This window comes from Thunnus albacares, chromosome 17 (assembly GCF_914725855.1).
Source record: "Thunnus albacares chromosome 17, fThuAlb1.1, whole genome shotgun sequence".
Lineage (NCBI taxonomy): Eukaryota > Metazoa > Chordata > Actinopteri > Scombriformes > Scombridae > Thunnus > Thunnus albacares.
In genome coordinates this window covers 7,540,001-7,558,655 of record NC_058122.1, presented here as the reverse complement: position 1 = coordinate 7,558,655, position 18,655 = coordinate 7,540,001, and the positions used below count along the sequence as shown (strand labels likewise).

At 40.6% G+C, this 18,655-nt stretch overlaps 3 protein-coding genes across 4 annotated transcripts; all 3 read left to right on the top strand.

Moving 5' to 3' along the window:
* The first annotated feature begins 890 nt into the window (after positions 1-890).
* On the top strand, positions 891-2,707 carry LOC122967587 (pleckstrin homology domain-containing family F member 2-like). The gene is made up of 2 exons (XM_044332300.1): positions 891-1,134; positions 1,760-2,707. Exons 1-2 carry the CDS (start codon positions 891-893, stop codon positions 2,338-2,340), a joined length of 825 nt encoding a protein of 274 aa, XP_044188235.1. The 3' UTR covers positions 2,341-2,707.
* Positions 2,708-5,715: 3,008 nt separating this feature from the next.
* Positions 5,716-11,203, top strand: LOC122967398 (WW domain-binding protein 11). 2 transcript variants are annotated; one of them, XM_044332029.1, is made up of 12 exons: positions 5,716-5,952; positions 6,408-6,494; positions 6,630-6,661; positions 6,777-6,870; positions 7,119-7,315; positions 7,562-7,695; positions 8,103-8,269; positions 8,462-8,698; positions 8,923-9,048; positions 9,148-9,417; positions 9,582-9,767; positions 9,947-11,203. In XM_044332029.1, the coding sequence occupies exons 2-12, from the start codon at positions 6,431-6,433 to the stop codon at positions 10,633-10,635; spliced, it is 2,196 nt and encodes a 731-aa protein (XP_044187964.1). In that variant the 5' UTR covers positions 5,716-5,952; positions 6,408-6,430; the 3' UTR covers positions 10,636-11,203. The 2 variants fall into 2 exon arrangements, with proteins under 2 accessions (XP_044187964.1, XP_044187965.1); XM_044332030.1 differs by having other exon boundaries at positions 5,719-5,952; positions 8,462-8,683.
* Positions 11,204-11,539: 336 nt separating this feature from the next.
* Positions 11,540-18,022, top strand: ddx47 (DEAD (Asp-Glu-Ala-Asp) box polypeptide 47). Its single transcript, XM_044332445.1, has 12 exons — positions 11,540-11,724; positions 11,946-12,039; positions 13,075-13,263; positions 13,353-13,424; positions 13,665-13,783; positions 14,010-14,081; positions 14,256-14,372; positions 14,512-14,658; positions 15,574-15,711; positions 15,800-15,870; positions 16,099-16,228; positions 17,648-18,022. The coding sequence occupies exons 1-12, from the start codon at positions 11,593-11,595 to the stop codon at positions 17,822-17,824; spliced, it is 1,458 nt and encodes a 485-aa protein (XP_044188380.1). The 5' UTR covers positions 11,540-11,592; the 3' UTR covers positions 17,825-18,022.
* The last annotated feature ends 633 nt before the right edge of the window (positions 18,023-18,655 follow it).

Sequence of the window (18,655 nt, the reverse complement as noted above, 5' to 3'; positions counted from 1 at the left end):
TTCAGTTTGAAAGTCTGAAAGTCAGTTTGAAAAACAGAATGCATGAATTTACGCAGTAGTCAACCACAGGATCATAAAATGTGGTTTTAAAGGGGTTTCGATGGGACCTAAAAGGGCCTTATATGCTGAAAGTTTATAGACTTATTATATTAAGTATTATAGACTTAATATAGGATCTGAGGTTGGATTTCCAAAATTGGATGAAAAAATACACACCTTTGCCAAAAATCATGGCTAAAGCATAGTCACAGCCAAAATAATTGAAAAAATAAAACGTTAAAGACCCTTTTAGTTCCTAGTGAGGCACAAGGGTTAAAGTATCAAAGGTAACAGCAATAATTATGCAGTCAGTATTATATAATTATATTATTCTAACATTATCATTGATTTTATCATCATCTTTATATATTGTTGTGTGTTTAATCAGTAACAATGCTTTATTGCATTTTGTGTGTAAATTGTTCATCTAAAAAATAACTAGTACCTGCATCTGTTAAATAAATGTAGTGAAGTAAAAATGCAGTATTTTCCTCTGATGTGTAGTAGTGTGGAGTTATAAAGCAGTATATACTGTGAATACTCATGTAGAGTAGAAATACCTCAAAACTGTACTTGTTACTTTCCACTACTGGTGTCATTTGATTATTTGTTCTGAATCAAACTTTTTTAAATCAAAGTTTCATGATATGTTAAATAAATAAAATCTAAATATTGTTCCACATCCGGCCCCACACCTCTCCCTCCTTCTTGTATGACATGTTTGTCTAAACTCTAAATCTGGAAAGTCCCACGTGCATCACCTGGAATCAAAGCATTAAAAGACTTCCCTGTGGCTCCTGCTGCAGACACATTTATGATCCCAGTGCTGCCACAGATACTTAGCCAGCAGGATGGACCTGTTAACATTTGATAAGGACAACCATGACCGTATTCAGGCAGTGGAAAACTCATTTGGTCCTTCAGGGAGTTCTCTGTCCCAGCCGGGTCGGATTCTGATAGGAGAGGGCCATCTGACGAAGCAGGGTCGTCGTAAAACACAGCCTAAGGCCTTCTTCCTCTTCAGTGATGTTCTGGTGTACGGCAGCATCATCCTCAGCGGTCGCTGGCATAAAAATCAGAAGATTATCCCTCTAGGTGAGCAACTCATCTGCTTCTCCTGCATGTGGCTAACCAAACTTGATCTAATGAGGCAGAATATGTCCCCTGAAGGGAAAGATAATAATCAAACTGAAACTTTCATTTTTACCTGAGTTTAGAGTGCTTTAACATTTACAGGGAAACATGAAGAAGGTTGAAACAAAAAGCTAATGATTTTTGTTAAATGTAAAAATTCCAATGCTTTATCACCATAAATGAAATTACTATCACCTCCATTGTTTTAATGTGCTGGCAGTAGTTTCAGAGGTGGATATCTCAAAACCTCAGCCCATAAAACCAACATTATCTGTATGGCTAAATCATCATGGAGCATATCAGAGAATACGCTAAACTGTGTGAGCTTATTACTTCCAATGATGTGTATGATGATGATATAACTGCCTTCAACTCTATTTTATGCCTTTTGTCTTCTTATGTAGAAATGTGAAGTTTTGAATGTGCCAGGCAACTGGTCATAATAAATCATAGGTAGAAAAGAGTGCTAAGGGATAATTAGAGTGAGTTAATTCATCAGTGAGTAACTTTTTCTTGGAGGACAAGCTCGTTGAAAAGTATCTTTGTTATGTTTAACATCAATATGTCATCTTCACTGTCATTTCAGAGGACATCCAGCTGGAGGACATGGAAGATGGTGTGGTATTTAAGAACCAATGGCTGATACGTACACCATGCAAGTCTTTCTTTGTGGCCGCTCCTTCACTGGAGGAGAAGCAGGCCTGGATGAAGCACATTAAAGAATGTCGGTCCAAACTGCTGCAGTGTAGCAGCCGCCAACCAGGGTCAACCTTTGCTGTTTCCTGGATCCCAGACCGCGCCTCCTACAAATGCATGCGCTGCTTAGACAAGTTCACTGCAACCAACCGTCGACACCACTGCCGTAAATGCGGCTTCTTGGTCTGCAATTCATGCTCCAAACACCGAGCAGTGATAGGACACATTCACCCCACTAAGCGGTTGAGAGTCTGCAAGCTCTGCCACACGAGCAATGAGGAAGTGGCTGAGGAGATACCTCGCCAGAGGGGAGACAGCACTGAAAAGAACAGCTCAGAGGAGGATGATTTGGCAGCATCCAGTGATGAAGAGGAGGTGGATGAGGTGATGCTCCCAGCAGGTGGCTGGACTCCAAGATGGGGCCAGAAGGGTACCTATGTTTACGCAAAACCAATGCATCTGCAGCCTTAGTAAAACATAACCACATCAAGACTGTTGTACATAACTGCTGCTCACCATCATTAAACATTCTGGTGTCCGATGAACAAGAGATAGTTGACTTTTTGAATGGATTCTGATGAAATTGGATCCAGCTAATTACAGTCGCAGCTTGTTAGAAGTCCATAGAGAAAACCCCTAAACAAGAGAATAATGTAGCCTATTAAGTTAAGAGTTTGTACTTATTTACTGCTGTGTGAATTGTATTATTGCTGCACTTTTTACACTGTGCTTATGTAAACACTTGCTGCAAAGCCGTCACAGAGCACCTTTATCTTGTCAGAGTGTTATTGTTATTTGATGTCAGAGGATCTGACAGTTTATTCAGGCCTCAGTGTGATTTTAATCAAATGTGCGTGTGTGTGTGTCAGTCGCTGTTTACATTTTCACTACTCTTTCATCTACTCTTACATTTAGCTTTGAAAATATCTATGAACAATAAAGCACTTAGACAATAAGTAAAAGATTTGTGTCTGTTGTGATGATTTCTCGAATGTCATCTTGAGTGCATCCATGTTACTTTTTCTCATTGTCATTTCTCATTCAGATGCATGCATTTTTCTCTCTCTACTTAAAGGATACATTCACAATTTTTCAAGTCTGTCTTAAAATAAAAAGTCAGGTGCCCCTATGAACATTGAAACATATTTTGCTCGCTGTAATCATTCCTCTTGTTCATAATAACCATTAGAAGATACCCTCAAAATCTGGTCACAATGTAGGTGATAATTATAAGTAATTATAAGTCAAGATGCTCAAAGTGAACAAGTGATAAAAGACATAACAATTGCCAAATCATTTCTAATCATAGATGAGTCATTTCTGTGGAACCTGTGTCAAACCTGTTCGACTGGGCTTTCTCACAAGGAACAAGGAAATGTGGCCTTTTTTCTCACACAAAGATGTTTTTTAATACAGAGTGAATTTATCAGGCTATTCATTAGTCCTGTTATTTCTCTAATTATAGATCTAGAAAGGACTAGTTTAGTTATTTTTGATTTCTTTAATAAAATTGGTTAAACATGCTGTGGTGTGTTTGGACAACTACAGTTTTTGTTGCGGTCTTCACAAACTTGAGCACTGCTAGTAATGTTGCAGACTTTTAGGCGTTTTAGGGGTTTATCGTCATGAAGTACATATATATATATATATATGTATATATATGCTCCTGGACCCTCCCGTGGTCAGCCACAGACCACCAGTTTAAGATCCTGTTCATTAATTTGTTGCGAATGTATTTTTGCCCGGTTTTTGAAAAGGTTTATTTTTTTGATTACAGCTTTGGTTTCTTTAAATTCGTTTAGTTCAATCATGGAGTAACAGGTCAAATCAGCAGGGTTTTAATTACTGAAAGTATGGAAACCTGATCACTGTACTTTTGAAAATGTTAAAGAATATTTATTAAATATTGTTAAAAAATTAAATCATTAATTTTAAAGCATTTAAAGAATCATTAACACAGTTATCAGGACTTGATCAGCTCTCCAAGGTGCTGAGCCTGCTGCTGGCAGCAGCTAGAAGCTGTGCAGATTTATTTCCTTGTTAGTTTAATCATTGTTTTCACCTCATTTATTTCCCAATGTGTTCCTCATGTCATCATGTATTGATGCAGCAGGAAAGTCGACATTGACTTCAGACCAGGTTTTCGTTGGTCAATAGCGCAATCGTTCTCTTCTGCCTCAAGATAGCAATGCGCCAACAATGCGCCTGACCACATCTCATTTTAAGACCAACACACCCATGGGCGCTCTGATGGACGCAAGTGCATTTGCTATTTAAACAACATGGGCGCTGGACAGGAAAATGACAACTGCGTAGGTCTTAAACCGATCAAGATGCTTGCGTCGAGCTTGCGTTGAGCTTGGCGCCGCTTTGCGCCGGGCATAAGATAGGACCCAAAGCGTCTTAGAATACCAGAAGAGCTTCAATGCTCCTTGGCATTGATTCTACAAGTCTCTGAACTCTACTGGAGGGATGAACACCATTATTCAAAAAGATACTCCCTCATTAGGTGTTTTGATGATAGTGGTGGAGAGCGCTGTCTTGCACGCCAGTCCAAAATCTCCCATAGGTGTTAAGTTGTGTTGAGATCTGGTGACTGTGAAGGCCATAGCATATGATTCACATCATTTTCATACTCATCAAACCATTCAGTGATCCCCTTGTGCCCTGTGAATTGGGACATTGTCATCTTGGAAGAGACCACTCCCATCAGGATAGATATGTTTCATCATAGGATAAAGATATAACAGAGCCACCAGGTCCCCTCAATGTAGGGGATGAGCATTCAGACCTGTACCGGTTGTATACAACAATACAATACTGTACTAATTCCATTCAGCAATTATCAGTCGGTTTGAGAGTCAAAATGGCGAAATCAATTGGCCAACATTTAGTATTACATTATAAAGGAGGATTAGATGCAGATCTTAAAGGGCAAGTTGACAATTTTTCAAGTCTGTCTTAAAACAACAGTCAGGTGCCCAAATGAACATTTAAATGGGCTTTTCTTGCCATATTCCTTCCACAAACCTCCTTCTGTGCAAAACATGTATTAAAAGTTTATCTGAAGCTAATATGAAGCTTCAGCTGTCCAAATCAAGCAGATATCTTTCAATGTTACAGTCTTTAGTGACAACGTCTGTACTATACTTCCACTGCAGCTCAACAGGGAAACACTGTCAGAGGAAATACAAAGACGAAATTTGATGCTAAAAAGACTGTAAATGTGTCAGATATCCACGTGCTATGACTTACTCAGACTGCTGAAGCTTCATAAAAGCTTCAGATAAACTTTTAAATGCATTTTTGCACAAAATGACTGTGGACATACTGTGGATTTTGGTCTCCATCACTTACAGTGACAGCACATTTGAAAGGATTTTTTAATAGCCAGTATGAATGGGAGGAATGATTACAGCAAAACCTCTTTCAGTGTTCATATGGGTTGTTGTTTTAAGACAGACCTGAAAAATTGTGAACCTATTCTTGAAGATGAAACAGTGAATCAAATTAAAATGGAATTAATTCACAGTTGTCATCCTTGATATTTGTTCAGTAAAGCTCATACTATGTAATATCAACTAACATGTCCTATATAAAACCACTTTCCGAAAACTTGTGTCACACAATTAAAATGAACAATGAACGCTCGTGCCCTTTAGTGGTCGCAGTGAGTCGCTACACCCACGGAGCGTGTAGTAACGCACTGTGTCCAACAGGCAGCAGTGTAGACAAATGATTATACATGCTCTTCAGGCAAAACATCACACCATAATTATAATATACATATCATAAGTCTTTAGTAATGCATATGTAATCAAAACCTAAAGTAGCAAAATGTTTTTATTATTTTAAAAAAGGAGGACCGCTTCCAGCGTATCACCACTAACTTGTTTTGATGACGTCAAATTCGCCTCTTCCGCTCTGTCTCGCGGCAGTAAACATGGCGAACGGCTAACGATTCAGTCCCGACGGCCTTGCTTTTTCTTTTCCAGAGATTAAACTATACGTATTACGTTACATTTGGCGCACAGAGCTGCGTGCGTAGGGCGCTGTGCTCTGCAGGTTTTACTTGAATAAAAGGTAAAGTCAAGTTTTGTGCTGCTGTCCTGGCTAACGCGGCCCTAGCATAGCTTGCCGGTCAAATGCTGCATGACCAGCTAACAGTTAGCTTTGTATCACAGTTGAATTATCTGGCTTCATAATGTTTGCCAGCCTTTTAAAACCTCAGCAGTGTTTCATTACGCTCTGTTTTGCACCTTATCTTTTTATATTGATTTAGTTCGTGTAATAGTCGTGTCTTGGGTGTCAACTAACTTGTTAACTGTAGCTAAACCGTCCATAGAGCATGCAGTGTTTTTTTTCATAATCAACGCTGTATTCCCAGATAGCTATAGTTGTACCAATACCAAAATGTCAATTCTATACACCAAGAGGCAACTATAGTGTTGTTATCGGTGTCTAAAGTTAGGTAAAGTTAACTTATTTGCAGATGTGCATAAGTTTTCAGTCATCATTGTTGTTTTGATACTTGGCAGGGTGAAGGAGACGCACCGGCACGATGGGGCGACGTTCAACCTCCTCCACCAAGAGTGGGAAGTTTATGAACCCCACCGACCAGGCCAGTAAGTATCGATCATAACCTACATCTGGCTCCCCTGACACTGACGTGCTAGTTAACACCTGAGAAGATGGTTATCTATTGCTGTCAAATGTCAGAAAGATAACAAATATGAACTTGTTGTCCACCTTCTTTACAGGAAAGGAGGCCAGGAAAAGAGAGTTGAAAAAGGTACTCATTGTCTTGAGGCATAAGAGTCACTTTAAATGTACTCTGTCATCTTAAAAATAAAAGTAATTTTATTGTGTTGATAACATCTCCCCTCATTTGTGAATACTCCCACTAGAACAAGAAGCAGAGAATGATGGTGAGAGCAGCAGTGCTGAAGATGAAGGACCCCAGACAGATCATCAGAGACATGGAGAAGCTGGATGAGATGGGTGAGGAAGCTGAATTTGTATGTTGCTATTGAACTGTCATTTGTGCAGTTTAAAATAGGTCTGTGAATGTATCTGTCCTTAGTTCTCTTACTGTAAAAAGATAAGAGTTGTATTGTTATTAAAGTGCGTTGCATAATTTGTTTCCAAGATTTAAGGACCATTTCAACATTCATTAATCTATAACCAAGATTCACAATATTCTGAATTTCACAAATAATTTGCTGGCTCTTCTGTAACATCTGCAATAGAGTTCAACCCAGTACAGCAGCCTTTGCTGAATGAGAAGGTGTTGAGGGACAAGAGGAAGAAGCTACGTGAGACATTTGAACGCATTGTCCGTCTGTATGAGAGGGAGAATCCTGACACCTACAAGGAGCTTCGCAAACTGGAATTGGACTATGAGACCAAACGCGGGCAGCTGGCTCTCTATTTTGACTCAGTCAAGGTGTGTTTGTGTGTAATTGTTCTGTGTGAACTTAAAAATCAAAGGTTTTGATTAATATTAATCCAAATGGGGTTGAAGCATTTGCATAAAATTCAGGAAATTATGTACTGGGAAGGACCAACATCCAACATGTGTCTTTTGATGAAATCTGTACACAGCATGTTGAGCTTCAACACTTAATATTCTAGTTGCTTTACTTTGCTTAGGCTTTTTGGTGATCATGTATGTTATGTCTTCCTTTTTCAGAATGCAGAGTCTGTGGAGGTTGATAGTATCCCTTTACCAGATATGCCTCACGCCCCCTCCAATATCCACATCCAAGACATCCCGCTACCAGGGGCTCAGCCTCCCTCCATACTGAAGAAGAGCTCCTCTTTTGGGTAGGCATTAACCTTTGTATGTGAAAGGCTTCTGTAGTTTAACTCAGTATATGATGCTGCTGAATTTGACTGTGCCACTGAGGTAATTAAGTGTTTTATTTCAACTTTGGCATTATTTCCCTGTACGATTGAGTCAACTATCAATCATTTGTCTGTTCCAAGAAAACTCTGCCATTGCTTTGCAAAGCCACAATAAAGGAAGCTAAATTATGGGCTACAATTTAAATAACCTAACACCCAAAATAGGTTTGTAACGCAGATAATGTGTAGAAAGTTAGTGCTGATGCTTTTATTAGACGTTTGTTGTTGTCTTGTAAGCCAATGATGGCCGGGCACTCTTTGTTGTATGACAATGCATCCATTCATTCATCATCTCTCTCCTTTGGCTGTTTCCCTGTTTCTCACAGTAAAGGATCTCTATCGTCATCATCCGGACCAGTGTTGGCAACAGTGCCAGGTGTCCCACGTTTACCGCCTGGAAAGAAACCCCCTGGTCCCCCACCTGGGCCCCCGCCACCACAGGTCCTGGCACTGTATGGCATTCCTGCTCGACGAGCGTATGGCACGGATGCAGGTAAAGCACAGACTGTTCCCTCAATGACTACATTTCTAAATTCATTCAAGTGATTTTTGTGGGAGCAGGAGTTCAAGGATTTTGGATGAGTATTTTGCTTGATGATGATGATGATAATAGTGCTTTGCTTTCATAACTGTTTCTGCTCACATTTCTGTGTTGCCCTAACTCTTTTTTTTTTTTTTTTTACAGAGCCCTCCATTCCTGGTTTAGAAAAGGACCCTTCAATGGAGTTGGGAAGAGACCGGGACAGTGGCAGTGAGAGTGACAGAGATCGAGATGATGTGGATGATGATGACAGCGAGTCTGAGGAGGACAGTGAAGAAGAGAGAGATGAAGGGGGAGACGGTGACCAGAGAATGAGTGTGGACAGGCAGGACGATGAGAGGGAAAGAGAGGACGACAGAGATAGAGGTGAAAGACATGCTAGTGAGTGTTTTAGAATTGTGTTGGCTTGACTTATAACAGCTTCCTTAATTTTATATATGCATGGTGGTGGTTTCTGTTCTTTTATTTTACAGAAATGTTATGTTTTTTAGGTAAAATAGAGGAAAATTGCAGTATTATCACAGTTACAGTTTTAGAAAACTAGCTTGTTAATTCCCATCAGTTGGTTATCATAGAAAAATATGTTAATGTCTTAACTGCTTTAGGTCGCAGTGTGCGTTTCGCAGACATCCCTGCAGAGGCCCCCCGTGAAGGAAAGAGGAAGAAAAAGAGGTTGGTGAAGAAGACCAAGGCCATTACCCCACTGCAGGCCATGATGTTAAGGATGGCAGGTACTAGAGTTTACCAGTGTTATTATTAAATACTTCCTAAGCCAGTACACCTTTTTTTAATTTCTGATGATGTGGTATATTATTATCTTTTGTCTTCAGGTCAGTCTATTCCTGAAGAGGAGGAAGAAGAAGAGGTAGAGGAGGAATACACAGATGAATCAGACAGCTCGGACATCGAGGACAGGGGACCGCCAGGTGACAACCAATCCCACCTGCGTCCACCCCCTCCTGGTGGGCCAGTGGGACAGCAAGGGCCTCCACACTTGCAAGGTCCGCCAATGGCTGGGCCTCCACCACTTGGTCCACCCCCAGCTCCTCCAATGAGGCCTCCTGGTCCACCCTCTGGCCCGCCTCCTGGCCCACCGCCAGGTTAGTTACAACATTTTTAGCGAGAATACTTCACTCCAACTCTGAACTGGATACTAGAATAAAACTCTGAACCTGTTATTTTAAGATGTGCTCCTGGTACTAATTCTCCATACGTAAATGGATACACTGTACGTCATTTAGATGATATATTCTGTTATTGTCAGGTGCTCCTCCATTCTTGAGGCCTCCTGGTATACCTGGAGGCCTGAGGGGTCCAATGCCTCGTCTTCTGCCTCCTGGACCTCCACCAGGCCGACCCCCTGGCCCTCCACCAGGCCCTCCTCCTGGCCTTCCACCAGGCCCCCCACCTCGCGGACCCCCTCCCAGACTACCACCCCCAGCACCACCAGGTAAGCATATGTGTGCAGTGTAAAGGCACTCATCTGTGTGTGTGCATGCACATATGTGCAATATTGACATATCATTATATATATGAAAGCATAATTTATGTTTTAACTTATGGAAAAAGCTCAACTCTGGAGTGGCAAAGAGGAATTTCTCATACATACATACATCTGTCTTATTACAGGTATCCCACCTCCTCCCCCAAGAGCAGGAGGGCCCCCACGTCCACTTGCCCCACCACTCTCCCTCTTTCCTCCCCCTCTCAACTCCAACGTGCTCAGTGCTCCTCCCAACATTGTCCAGCGGCAAAAAGGCTCAGGATCTGGCCAGGATGGTTCACAGAGCAACATGCCACCACCTGCTATGCCCATGCGACCAGGTGTCATGCAGATGCCCCCTCCCCCGGGGACTGCTGCAGCCTCCGCAGGCACCAACCCTGGCAGCAACCCCCCCAGCCACCACCACGCAGCTACCATCGAAAAACGAGCCAACATTACCTCTGTCGCTGCTGCAGCAGGCAACCTGGCAGCGGGTGCAGCCTCTGGTGGGGCCACCATCTCTGCCAAACCTCAGATTATCAATCCCAAGGCGGAGGTCACCCGCTTTGTGCCCACGGCACTGAGGGTGCGTAGGGACAAGAGCGGAATAATGCCCGGAGCAGCAGCTGGGCCTATGGAGAAAGTTGGGGGTGGTGCTGGAGGAAGGAGGGGAGATGAAGGCATTGGAGGTGGCATTGGGCAGAAACAGCAGGCAGCCGCTGCTCAGATGGGTTTGGCGAACCCAGCCCAGATGGGTGCTGTGCCTCAGCCCAACATGAAGACTAAAGACCAGGTGTATGAAGCCTTTATGAGGGAGATGGAGGGACTCCTCTGAGACCCGAGGGTATTGGGGGTAATGTTCAGTGAACAAAAGGAATGCATTTGTTTTTGTTTTCTGTGTTTTCTGTGCAGAGTAATAGAGGTAGCTTTCTTCAAGGCGAACAGCCAATTTCTCTTTTTAAACCAAGCAAAGGCTGCTAATTTCCTAGTACTGGTCTCATCGTTGTTTAACCTGGACTATTATTTGTTGTATCAAAGACAACGTTAATTGGATGTAAATGTCTGATTATATATGTAATTGGAAACATTTCAATTGGTTAATATTCCACTAGGCAACTCATAAAGAGAACACTATGCTCTGCACCAGAGACTTACAAGTGCTTTTTGTTCTTCAGTATATTATTTCTTTTCCTACAACTGTATTTTTCTCCAGCCAGCTGTTTGTCATTTGTCATGACCTGAAAAAGCATTTTGTATGATTGTATTACTGTTTATTTTATTGATGATCTCCTAAACATGTTGGACATCCAAACAATGATGTGAATGTTTGTCAACCATTGACAAAATACATGTCTGAAACTGTTAGATCTGCAGCTAAATAAATATTTCAAGACCCGTTTTTACCTCATGTCTCAGTGTGATTTAATAATAGCAAGACAATATAAGCAACACACCCATAAAATGATTATTAACAAAATAATTAATTTCTGGATGCTTTATATCTGAGAAATCTTACCTAAATCCCATCAATGAGAAATTAAAATTCTCAGAATGTATTTTTCCTCGAAACTACATGTTTTAAGGTTTTATAACTTTATTGATTATCCATCATCTTTTTAAGATAGGCGTCATGTCATCAAATATCTCGTGGTTCATCGATCGAGACTCAAGACAAGACGCGAAAGGACAGATCAAAAAACACAAATTCCCATCATGCACTGCCGCTTAAGCGTGGATTTTCCGCATCTGCGCAGTGTGGAGCTGACCACACGTTCACGTTGGGGCGAAAAGCATGGCGGACGACTGTAAGGAAAGCCCGAAGCTAAATACAGATGAAACACTCGAAGGCTCGAGTAGTAATGATGATAACAGCAACGATAATAGCGGCGAAAATGATGAGGCAGTGAAGACCTTCAAAGATTTGGTAGGTTTGTCTCATAAAAGACGTTGTTTTAGCACCATAAACAAGCGGCATCTTAGCAGTTCGAGTTAGCTAAAGTAAGCTAGTATCCTATGTAAACAGTATTTTTTATCGAAGGAAATATTCCTGTTATCTGACAAAGTGTAGTGAATGTTTATAAATTAGTGGTACAACATTATCCGCATCTTACAAGGGTCTCTGCCTGGTTTCTTTGCTGTTTGCAGGGTGTCACTGAGGTTCTCTGTGAGGCTTGTGATCAGCTTGGATGGAAGAGTCCAACAAAGATTCAGATAGAAGCTGTACCGGTGGCTCTGCAAGGTGAGAGATCACAGTAAACACCTGTCAACTGATCTTGGGTCAGTGCAACAGGTTATTTCTGTGCAACCCATCAAATGTTCTTTCTCTAAATGCCAATGGTGAAAGAAGTATTCGAATCTATTACTTAAGTAGCTACTTAAGAAAAAGTGGTAATACGAGTGTAAAAGTCCTGAAATGTTTAGCAACAGGTTCTTAAAGAGTAAAAATTCTGGTGCAGATTAGCCCCTGTTGGTATTACAAGATTGTATATTATTTTATTGGATTAGGGCTGCAGCTAATGATTATTTTCATTACCTGTTAATCTGTTGATTATTTTTTTTGATTAATCGTTTAGTCATTTGGTCTATACAATGGTGAAAAATGTTGATTGCCGTTTCCCAAAGCCCAAGATGCAACCTCAATGTCCACAACCCAAAAATATTCGGTTTACTATCATAGAGGACTAAAGAAACTACAAAATATTCAGCTGAAACCAGAGAATTTGGGCATTTTTTCTTATAATATCACTTAAAACAATTAGTCGATTATCATAATAGTTGGCAGTTAATTTTGTGTCGATGGATTAATTGTTAGGCAGTGTTTCAATGTTGTAGCTTGCTGTGGTGGAGCTAAAATGTTGTATATTGTATGATGGGTTCATTTACTGTATAAACCTTGCACTGTATTTTACATACTTAGTTTTTTTGTGATTGATAATGTGCAAGATTTTGTTTTTTCACAGTCGAAGTTGATCTGACGCACCTGTCAGTAAAGCTTTCTGGTGTGGCTGAACTTTGTAGTAATTATTGTAGGTTTTTAAAATCTTTATCAGCAAAGTAACGACACCTGTCAAATAAGTGTGGTGGAGTAAAAAGTGAAGCACATCTCTCTGAAAAGCACAGGAGTAGAAGGAGAAAGTAAAATAAAAATAAAGTTCTCAAGTGAAGTACAATCCTCAAAACTGCACTGAAGTGGATGTATCTAGTTACTTTCCACCACCACTAAATATCTATGGCCTCTGTCTGTCTGTGTCTCTACCTTCTTCTTGAACTGCAGGAAAGGATGTTATTGGCTTGGCAGAGACTGGCTCAGGAAAGACTGGTGCCTTTGCTCTACCCATCCTCCAGTCACTGCTGGCCTCACCCCAGAGGCTTCATACCCTCGTCCTCACCCCCACCAGAGAGCTGGCATTTCAGATCTCTGAGCAGTTTGAGGCCCTGGGCTCCAGCATCGGTGTTAAGTGTGGTATGTCCATTAAAGATTAGCTTGTCTCAAATGATGCAGGAGACTTTTTCTGGTTCGGTAATTAACACTTTGTCTCATTTCTGTTGCAGCTGTCATAGTTGGAGGAATTGACATGATGTCTCAGTCTTTGGTGTTGGCAAAAAAACCACACATTGTTATTGGTAAGACCTTAAGAGAAACTACAATCACACCCAAAGCAAGCAAATGTATTCATTTTATATTAAATTATTACTGTTGTACTGTACTAAAATCTCTGGAATTAGAACAGTAATACCTTGTTACACCTTTTATTTTATATATATATATATATATATTTTCTTTTTTATCTTCTTTTTTTTTCAATGAGCTGATAATTACAGCATCAGCGTGATGACGAATAAGTGAAATAAATGTGTTTGCAGCCACACCTGGTCGGTTGATAGACCACATGGAGAACACCAAGGGCTTCTCCCTACGAGCTCTGAAGTTCCTGGTCATGGACGAAGCAGACAGAATCCTCAACATGGACTTTGAGACTGAGGTGGGTCTCTAGAAATTCTTCATTGCATTTAACATGGAGACTTATTATTATTATTATTATTATTATTATTATTATTATTATTATTATTATTATTATTATTATTATGTTATTATTACATGAGTGGAAATATTCCTTTAATGTATTTGGAATACTGCAACAAAAATAATGAAATCTCTGACACTTTGAGGCTGTTTTCTTCTGACCAAGTTTTCTTTTTTTTTGTCAGGTGGATAAAATCTTGAAGGTGATTCCCAGAGAGAGACGCACCTTCTTGTTCTCTGCCACCATGACCAAAAAGGTAGACAAGCACTTTTATTCAGACCTAGTTGACAGGTGATCTCCAGTCTTTACAGCCTTGTTTAGTTGTGTGTTACTGGTTGATGAAAACTAATAAGTTGACACTGGAGCATTAAACCACTTGTCGAGCCTGCAGTTTGTTCTCTTGCACTGATATACTTTCATTTGTCTACAGGTCCAGAAACTACAGAGAGCAGCTCTGAAAGATCCTGTGAAGTGTGCAGTATCCACCAAATACTCTACAGTAGACAAACTGCAGCAATACTACATCTTCATACCATCCAAGTACAAGGTAGGGCACAGACACACATTCTCAATTCATGCTGTAATATGCTGCAAGCTGTCTTTTCTCTGTAGCCAGGATATCAAAATGACTTTATGATATTCAAAAATAGTATATTGGAATTTTTAATACACTTCTTTTGTGGCAGGACTGTTACCTGGTGTCCATCCTGAACGAGCTGGCCGGGAACTCATTTATGATTTTCTGCAGCACGTGTAACAATGCACAGCGGGTGGCGCTGTTGTTAAGGAACCTGGGCATCACAGCTATCCCTCTTCATGGCCAGATGAATCAGGTAGAGCATCAGAGCAACACACAACAAGGCCATCTCTCACACTAACACATTCCAGTTGGCTTTAAAAAGTACAAACGTGTCCTCTGAGCTCTGAGAATCAGACAGCAGCCTTGATGATAATGTTTTATACTGAACTGTGATGTTTTGATGAAAGAGGCTTAGTTTTGCCCAAGCACCTATTTTCATGCTCAGTTTCTCTCTTTTGACAGATTTTTGATTAAACAGTTAAATGTTGCCAATGCTGAGTCTTCTCAACAAACAAAAAACATCATTCAAGACTTGTCATTACAGTGCAGTAACCAACACTGTTGCAGAGCTTTCCTCTGCATCCACTACAGCATAAACCACAGAACCATAAAATACTTAATTTTTTATAACAGCATTCTTTGATGCAGCCTCAGTGCATAGTTAAGTGTGTTTATGATGTAATTTATATGTTGTTTTTTGCAGAGAAATGTCCTTGCTTGTTTAGCATTCAGAAAACTCAACATATCATTTTCAATCATCGTCAGTATGTTTACCATAAGGAGATAAACCTGTGTTTGAAGAAATTGGTAGCCTACGTTTCCCATCATCAGTCACAATAGAGATGCATTTTATGTGAGAAGGTTCCACTGCTGCTTTATTGACAAGGATAAACATCAGCCTTTTTTCAGCTGTGCTGTGAATGTCAAAAAGCTTTGGCTCAATTTTGGCTGGACGAACAGCACCCTCCTCTGGTTTTGTGCCATACTGCAATACAATTTTTCCCCGCCAAATCTGACATGAAAAAGCAGAGCTATTCTGCTTGATACAGTATGTGAGGGTCTATGTATTTAAGATTTTGAGGAAGCGTTTCAATCAGTGCTGCAGTGTCTTTTGCTGTCTATTTAATGCCGTACTCACACTCTGTATCTTCCTCCCTTTGTTGGTCAGAATAAACGTCTAGGAGCTCTAAACAAGTTCAAGTCCAAGTCTCGATCGGTGCTGCTGGCGACGGATGTGGCATCTAGAGGTCTGGACATTCCTCATGTTGACTGTGTTATCAACTACGACATCCCCACTCACTCCAAGGTACTTTGGTGCTTGTGTTCTCATTGCAGGTTTATTTCATGATTTCATTTGTTTCATGGATTTTTTTTCAATCTGTCTGCCCTCATAGGACTACATCCACAGAGTTGGCCGAACAGCTAGAGCGGGACGGTCTGGGAAATCCATCACTTTTGTCACTCAGTAAGAAATACTGCCTGTTCATTTTCACTAGCGTCCACTCTTCCTCTTTAATGACGCGATTTCTTTTCCCCCGTTGTGCCTTCCTTATTAAATAGTTGTTTTTTTATTAATGTTAAACTCAGAAGTTTGCTTGTCTTCTACCCTTTTTTAATGTGTTGCTGTTTGTGATCTAAGTAAATGAGTGAAAATAAGTTGGTTGCACTAAACTGACACATCCTGTTATCTTAGGTATGATGTGGAGCTTTTCCAGCGAATCGAAACCCTGATCGGGAAGAAACTTCCTGCCTTCCCTACCCAGGAGGAGGAAGTGATGATGCTGGTGGAGAGAGTGAGCGAGGCCCAGAGGTTTGCCAGGCTGGTAAGTCTGAGGCTACGGTCGAATAGTCTTTTTTGTTTAGGAAAGTTCCTAACTGAGTGAAATGACCCGGAAATATCTAAATGGCAGCCATGATAAGAGCTGGTTGAATTCCCTAAATGCCAAGGAAAGGTGCTTCAGTGCTTCCTCTCTAATCTCCTTTAGCATAGGGTACACTTAACCATCCTTTATGAAAGGAAAGGAGATAATTCTGTCCTACAATTCTTTGTGGCAACAATATTTAAATTGTCCACAGCCTGTATCAACCATAACAACTTTTGTAGTGGTTCTTAAGCTATTATATACAATGGCTAATAACAGATCATAATAGGCATATTAACCATAACACGGAAGTCTGTCTTCTTCAAGAAAAAGGGATATGAGACGTTTTTAGTCAGATGATGTTTTCAATTCAACATGTTTGAAACTTAAGAATGATGATATGTAGGCCTACAGTAGTAGATTTGTAGGCCTAACATGTTATGCTTATCTTGCACACATTTAATTTCGTTTTAGTTTGTGACTGGTAGCCTATATGGGCTGTAGTCAACCAAAGAAAATCTTGGTCAACTGAAATCGTACATAATCTTCAACTGGGGGTGCACAGTGAACTCAGCAGCCGCACACTTTTCCGTTCTCTATTTCTCTGTTTTGCATCTTCAGATTAGGCTAACCTATTGTTGCTAACTTTGGAGCTAACCTCCTAAACTTTTCCAGCACTTGGAGAAACAACAGATGTGACTTTTTAGCATTTATTAACTGTTACACTGGAGTCTGTGCTGTACATTTACTGCCTGACTGACAACTTACTACTAACCTTTTCCTCTGCTCTGCTTGCATCCATCGTCACTTTCCTGCTGCTCACTCTTTCCCACCCGCTATGCAAACATACTACTCAGTATTCCTTAACGGAGTTGCGCTCCCAATAGTTTCCTAGGTAACCATGCAGAGGTTAACTCGCATTTCAGAACAGCGCTGCACAGAGGCTCCCAAACGCTGTTGATTTCCAAATGAAAGGACATTTGGTGTTATTTTTGGCATTACAAAATATTTTTTTGGCCTGGCGGGGGTTCTCGTTGTTATAATTATAGGAGAAACACTGATTCAGTAAACATTCAGTATGTTCAGTAAGCGCTCAGTAAACGTTGAGTACAGTTAGACCCAGCAGTCTCTATTAGGTTGGGTGAGTTCAAAATTCTGAAAATAACAGGGATGTGTTGAATACACCCCCGTTTTCACATGTAATTTGTTAGTCTGTCCCTCCTGTCACAGGAAATAATGGATTAATCCTGGAAAGCTATTGATGTAGCCCTTTTTTCCTTATGAAAGTAACACGATATTCGTATTATATTGATTGTATATTGAAAAACTCGCTCAACCAATGAAATTTAAGTGAGAAAAACAAAATTTTGTCTTCCTCAGGAAATGAAGGAGCAAGGTGAGAAAAGGAAAAGGCCCAAAGGAGGAGACAGAGACGAGGATGACACAGAACAAGCAAGCGGAGTGAGGAAGAAAGTGAAAGGAGGACCAGGAGGAGGAGGAGGAGGAGGAGGAGGAGGGAAGAAGAGGGGTGGAGGAGCCTGGAGGGGAGGACGCTGAAGCCTCCACCATTAATAGACTGTACATAACCACAACATACAAAGCCTCTCCTGTTTTTGATGTTAAACTTGATTATGACAACAGCATGTTTCCCAGCATTTAGTATGGGAGCATACGACTATTTAATTACAGAAAACATACTTTTCTTGTCCCTCTAACATTTTTCCATTTGTAATAAAATGCCACTGTAAAACAAAAGCTTGTGTTTGTTGTAGGGTGATTGAGTTAAAATGCTGCTGTTGTTGCTTTCAGACACAAGAGGGTGGTGTTTAGTTTACAGCAGGGGAATGGGAATGGTGACTCAAAGGACCAGTGTGTTTAGTGGCATCTAGCGGTGAGGGTGCAGATTGCAACCAACTGAATATTCATCTTCCTCTTCCAAGCGTGTAGGAGAACCTACGGTGGTCGCGAAACTCGCAAAAATACCTTTCTAGAGCCAGTTTTTGGTTTGTCCGTTCTGGACTAAAAGTCAGGCTACTGTAGAAATGGCGGGCTCCGTGGAAGAGGACCCGCTCCCTCTGTAAGATCATGGACGTATTAAGGTAACGAAAACAATGATTCGTATTTTCAGGTTATTATACACTAATTAAAACATATTAATGGATATTATATTCCATTTCTGCCGATATATCCCCCTAAATCTTACACACTGGTCCTATGACGTGAAAATAGGATAAATCTAAAGGACTTTCTTTAAATGAATATGTTTACATGTTTGGATGATTTGACTTTTTTCTTTTTGATATTTTGTCAAGGCGTGAAGACCTGCGAGACATCAGAAGGCGCCAAAATGTTTAGCAGTGACAATACCAAGTTATTTTGGAAGTTACT

What these genes read in the sequence shown, in the direction of transcription:
- ddx47 (XM_044332445.1), top strand. Translation starts at nt 11,593, where the DNA reads ATGGCGGACGACTGTAAGGAAAGCCCGAAGCTAAATACAGATGAAACA. An exon ending in CAGCATCGGTGTTAAGTGTG is followed by an intron (nt 13,264 to 13,352) that starts GTATGTCCATTA and finishes TTTCTGTTGCAG; the next exon opens with CTGTCATAGTTGGAGGAATT. An exon ending in ACATCCCCACTCACTCCAAG is followed by an intron (nt 15,712 to 15,799) that starts GTACTTTGGTGC and finishes CTGCCCTCATAG; the next exon opens with GACTACATCCACAGAGTTGG.
- LOC122967398 (XM_044332029.1), top strand. Translation starts at nt 6,431, where the DNA reads ATGGGGCGACGTTCAACCTCCTCCACCAAGAGTGGGAAGTTTATGAAC. An exon ending in GAACCCCACCGACCAGGCCA is followed by an intron (nt 6,495 to 6,629) that starts GTAAGTATCGAT and finishes CCTTCTTTACAG; the next exon opens with GAAAGGAGGCCAGGAAAAGA. An exon ending in AGCGTATGGCACGGATGCAG is followed by an intron (nt 8,270 to 8,461) that starts GTAAAGCACAGA and finishes TTTTTTTTACAG; the next exon opens with AGCCCTCCATTCCTGGTTTA.
- LOC122967587 (XM_044332300.1), top strand. Translation starts at nt 891, where the DNA reads ATGGACCTGTTAACATTTGATAAGGACAACCATGACCGTATTCAGGCA. An exon ending in TCAGAAGATTATCCCTCTAG is followed by an intron (nt 1,135 to 1,759) that starts GTGAGCAACTCA and finishes CTGTCATTTCAG; the next exon opens with AGGACATCCAGCTGGAGGAC.